The sequence below is a fragment of the Montipora capricornis genome, chromosome 11 (assembly GCF_036669925.1).
Source record: "Montipora capricornis isolate CH-2021 chromosome 11, ASM3666992v2, whole genome shotgun sequence".
NCBI lineage: Eukaryota > Metazoa > Cnidaria > Anthozoa > Scleractinia > Acroporidae > Montipora > Montipora capricornis.
In genome coordinates this window covers 39,055,926-39,060,925 of record NC_090893.1, presented here as the reverse complement: position 1 = coordinate 39,060,925, position 5,000 = coordinate 39,055,926, and the positions used below count along the sequence as shown (strand labels likewise).

General features: G+C 41.2%; 1 protein-coding gene across 3 annotated transcripts in view; it reads right to left on the bottom strand.

The window, feature by feature from the left end:
* Window positions 1–5,000, bottom strand: part of LOC138024235 (YTH domain-containing protein 1-like) — a 23,709-nt gene that overhangs the window by 9,803 nt on the left and 8,906 nt on the right. The window contains exons 7-12 of one of the 3 annotated variants that reach the window (XR_011126930.1): window positions 4,819–4,872; window positions 3,845–4,017; window positions 2,737–2,821; window positions 1,747–1,868; window positions 412–1,394; window positions 203–255 (exon numbers count right to left, since the gene is read on the bottom strand). Coding sequence is in view for 1 of the 3 variants with exons in the window: in XM_068871366.1 (XP_068727467.1) it covers window positions 203–255; window positions 1,747–1,868; window positions 2,737–2,821; window positions 3,845–4,017; window positions 4,819–4,872 (487 nt within the window). In the remaining 2 variants the exon portion in view is untranslated. Of the gene's footprint in view, window positions 1–202; window positions 1,395–1,746; window positions 1,869–2,736; window positions 2,822–3,844; window positions 4,018–4,818; window positions 4,873–5,000 lie in introns of all 3 variants that reach the window. The other 2 variants (XR_011126929.1, XM_068871366.1) reach the window with 2 other exon arrangements.

Below are 5,000 nucleotides of genomic sequence, written 5' to 3'. Positions count from 1 at the left end.
ACATGGTCGTCGCTCAGCGGTAAAGGAGTGTCCAGCCCAACTGTCATGCGCATAATTCGTGCTGAAGCTTGCCATTTTTTCAACTTACTTTGCAACCCTCAAAGTCGTTAAATTCACTTTGATGGTTGTGTTCTTTTCAACTTTTATCCCCACGTTTATATTCAGAGTCGCTGCTAACCACACCACAAAAAAGCTCATTTACCTCGTCGCTTTCTTTTCAATTTGCGTAAATCATCAGAGTGTCTCGGACGACGCCTAGTGACAAGAACATTTTCATGTTAACAGCAGATTCTACAAAAGCTTCAAAAGCAAGTGCAAGAAAAACCTCCCCCCAAGGATAGGGGAAAAACCTGGAACAAGATAATGCAATGAAAAACGTAAAAAGATAACAAAGCATTGATTGGTTATAACCTGTAAGGAATTGAAAAAGTTAGGATCTGGTTTTAGTTTTTGGGAAGCACAACCATGTCACCTTCATTCTGCAAACCCGCTTGCAATCCTTGGTCGACTCTGTTGTTAAGTGACATTGTGGTGTGTGAACAGATACCACGCATAGTAATGTCCTAGGCCATGGGCCATGATGATATTTAAGTCCTTTCCTGACTTGCTCTCACCGCTAACTCAAAGACTATTGGTTTAAGTCCAAAGGGTGATACCTTCACAAGTCTTATTTCCCATCCTGGCAATGGTGACACGATATGCTTTTTGCACGAAAATGTCATTTGAGACTCATGCACTTGCGAGTGAAAAACAAAAATAAGCGTAGCTGGAATTAATATTTCAGAGGTCACTATCGACCACAATAGGCACTGACGAAACACAGCGAAATTCACTGCATCAACGCAAATCGCTACCGTCCAGTCAAGTCCCGTAAACACCAATGTCACGCAACAAAACGCAAACTGTCCTTTGTGGTTTTCCCAATACATTCAACCTGAATCTAATACCCTAGAAAGCCGAATCTCTTCATGCCCAAAAAATACAAAAAATAGCCAAGAACCAACCGATAGCAGGACAAACTCTATGATGGGAGTGCTACACGAAAATGCTACTGTTGCCGAATCTTCCAAAAAAAAAAAAAGGCTAAAAATTTTGTGTGGAAACATAATTTCTTTGTAGGTTCTACATCAAAACACTTTTGAAAAGCATCCGTTGCATTTTGTTACTCCTTCATCTTAGAATCTGTTGCCAAAGGGCCACAGCCCTTGACACCATTTTTAGTCTTGTGGTATGTCCATTTTCATACAATACGATCTTGACAAGCAACTGAAAAGTCTTTTTTTGATGTTAGTCCATTGAGGAATTCTCTAATTCTTGAAAGTCCTAGTCTGGTGATCGGTTTTAAGTCCATCCGAGAGTGGAGATAACGCTTGGTCACAAAACTCTCACACACCCTACAAAGCACAGCAAAATACAGCATGTGAGAATTAAACACCAACGGACTCCAATCGGAGTCTTCATCGACTTGAAGAATGAACCTCCGAAATGACTCTGAAAATTTCCTGTGGCCCGCTAAAGGGGCAAAGCGCCCAGCAAATCCAGCTGTTAACAAAAAAATTACGCAGAGACATCCATGGATCTCCGACTGCTGTGGAATTACGATGGGTTATCATCCTCAATGCATCCAGCGACAATCACAAATGCCTGTGAAGCACTGAAAATATTATCTCATGCACAGTCAGTCAGACAGACTGTGGGCTTTGAGTGACTTGTATCCACCAGCAGGTAATGATGATTGGTGCTAACCTAGCTGAATCCCTTTCTTTCCTGTGTCGCCGTTCCGATGAGTGGTGCGGTGTATTTATGTCAACATTCTCGTCCTCGGGAAAAAGTCGACAAAGAGCTTCACCCACTGCAGGCTCCACTTCCTACAGAACAAAATGCAATCAAATGTCTACCAAAACTGAACTGAACTGAAGTACTAAGACGTAGCATTGATCTTCACGTGTGAAAAGGTTCCCACGAAAGCTTTTAACACCTCAGTAATCCGTTCCTTCAAATGGCCTCTTGCTACTTTCCTTTTCATCGTCATCTTTCTGTGTCTTTTGTCTTCGGTTAACAAGGATCACAGTACAATTCACTAAGCTCCCTCTCAGTGCCCTGTGTCTTCCCCAGCTTCCCATGAAAACATTCCTACGGGTTTTCAAGTGTTCCTCCTGGTTGTGGCACTTATGTCAAAACTGCAGCACAGTTTAAGTCTAAAAATAAACTTACTAATTCTAATAATAGGCTTAATGTCAGAGTAAGGGTTTCTATTTGGTTCGGATAAACTGCATTTATTGGGTGGACCTGCCACTTAAAGGGGTGCCTAAAAGAATTGGCTATGCTATGCTGATGAGGTCTAACAAGGCCGAAATAGCTGTCCACGGCAATCTCGACCCCAAAGCTCTTCAATCGACTGAGGGATAGAAGAGCTCTGGGGAACCCTGAAACAAAGTGTCTTCTCATTGGTTTTCGCGAAGAACAATAAAAAGCGACTCTGATTGGTCAATTTCGACTTCACGAAGCTGTACATGTCTGGATACAATGAAGATCTGGCCTCCAATTTTATGAAGTAACTAAGGCAGGAGTCTAATTTCCAAAGGAATTTTTCGACGGAAGCAATATCATTCCAGAAGGGACTGTTCTGCGTTGTGATTTCTCTATTTCTTTAACTATTGGTTAAGGGGATGTCAGAATGTCCACTTGCATTTCAGTGTACATGTTCAGTGTAACAGTAGTGAGAAAGCATGATACCTGTCCGTCACGGCAAATCTTCACCTCCTTGTTCTCGTTCCATGGGTTCCTCAAATGCAGACACTTGCTGAACCAGAGCTCTCTCCTGTTGACAACAAGCAATTAAACAAGCAGCGTTATTGTTTAGTCTTTTTTTTCACAAATGAGCCTTTCGTGAAATGATTTAGTATTTCATTGGTGTTTATAATTATAATAAATAGAATATTACATGGCCGCTTGGAGACACAAAATTTCTCTTTTCATGTTGAAATATATTTCACGAGTGAGCGCACTTGAAGAGACATTTTGTACTTCCGCACGGCCATGTAATATCCACTATTTATTATATGACTAGCTCCGTGAGCGGGCAAGATGAACCAAATCGCGCGCTCTGATTGGCTACCCGAGCGGGCAAGATGGAGCGATACTGCCCGCTCGGGATTTCTCGCTTGGTCCCGCAAGATCAAAGATCATTTTTTGGTGTTTTAAGTCATATAATAAATCCTTTATTGACCAAGCGTGAGGTCAAGATGACTGGATATTGGCCTCCTTCTTTTTTTGCGTGTTTATGGACCTCGACTTCGTCTCGGTCCATAAACACGCAAAAAAAGAACTTGGCCAATATCCAGTCATCTTGACCTCACGCTTGGTCAATAACCCATACTTATTGCCCAGCTGAAACTTGGACACAAAAAGCATCTTGATGGCTTCAACATCCGTTGTAAGAAAAACAATGGCGGTGTTAACAGCAGTGCAGCCCAGTGGTTAGAGCACACGCCTTAAGATCCGGAGTTCCCGGGTTCATGACCCGCCCTGAATTAAATTGAATTTCTTCCTTGGTAGTCCCTGGTTCAACTTCGCAGCTGCACTTGTAAATAGCCAACTGTTTGAACTCTAGCCAGTTGAGATTCTTAAAGGAAACCTCCACTAAAACACAATTTTGATTGTAAACATTATGTTCTATTATTTTTAAAGATATGTTCCTGTTTTAGTGGAGGTTCCCTTTAACAGCTGTTGTGTGTCGTTGGCCATGACAAGCCCCGACAGGAGTGGTCAATTAAGCACTGTATGCATGTACATGTATGTATGCAAAAGCACAAGCAATGACCATAGGTGTGCATTAACGTACCTGTTAAGCCACTCAAGTTTGAACACTCCACCCAAAGCCTTAGCACTCATTCCTGGAGGCAATACCCATGGGATCAGTGGGCCACCATGTTTTGCTTCCGATGCCAGCCGAGCAAAACCTTGAAATTTGCCACTCTCTTTTACAGAGAAGATCAAGATAACATTCTTGTACCTCTGAAAGAAGAAGGAAAAAATGCCCAAAATTCGGTGGCGCTCTTATCTATAATGCAGAAGACTGTAGAAGAGATTTCAGTGTACAGAAGCCTGTATATAATTTGTGAGAACACTGGCCTTACTTTCACCAGAAACTGCTCTCATTCTTCTCAAAGTTCAGGTTGGATGAGAATTAACTTTTAATGAATTTTTCCTCAAAACTTCAATGAAGATGACATGAAGATGATCACAATTACGATAATGATGATGATAGAGACAACAATGCATACATAATACAACATGCTGGGTGGTCAATGTGACATCATAACATTGCTTTTCACGGCTGTGATAAGCATGTTACACTGTACATGTACATGTAGCTCCATGCACAGCACAGTACATGTACTAACCCCAGAATTGAACATGCCAATCTAAGAAACAGAATCAAGGTGAAGGGTGGAGATACACAATACAACTAAAAAAAGCAGTTGTCAACCCATTGACCCCTGAGAGTGACACTTAATAGATAGAAAGCCCGACGTTTGAGGTGTGAATGGGTTAACATGTATAATTGGCAATGTAAGTGTACCTATATATTGCAATGTGCCTGATACAATTGTTTTCTTGTGTATTGTTGACTCAAAAAGTGTGAGAGGCACTTGCCTCAGTGCGACTCATGTTTCTCTAAGCACATCTGCTGTGTTCTTAAAGAAGGCTGCATGCTCATAATTATACTGTACACTGTAAGTCAACAATGCACAAGGAACAAGTTTTTTATTATTTTCTTAAGTACACATTAACAGCCAATATTGGGACCTTTACCTTGAAGGAGGCATTTAGCTTCTTCTCATTAGCTTTTGGTGTTGACCACACCCCCTGGAAAAGAACAACAACCATTCCTGTCACTGCAGTGACCAATAACATTATTTACAGAACATTAACAAAAATAATACTTGAGTTCACCACACATTAGAACATAATCAAAACAAATTACAGCTATAATT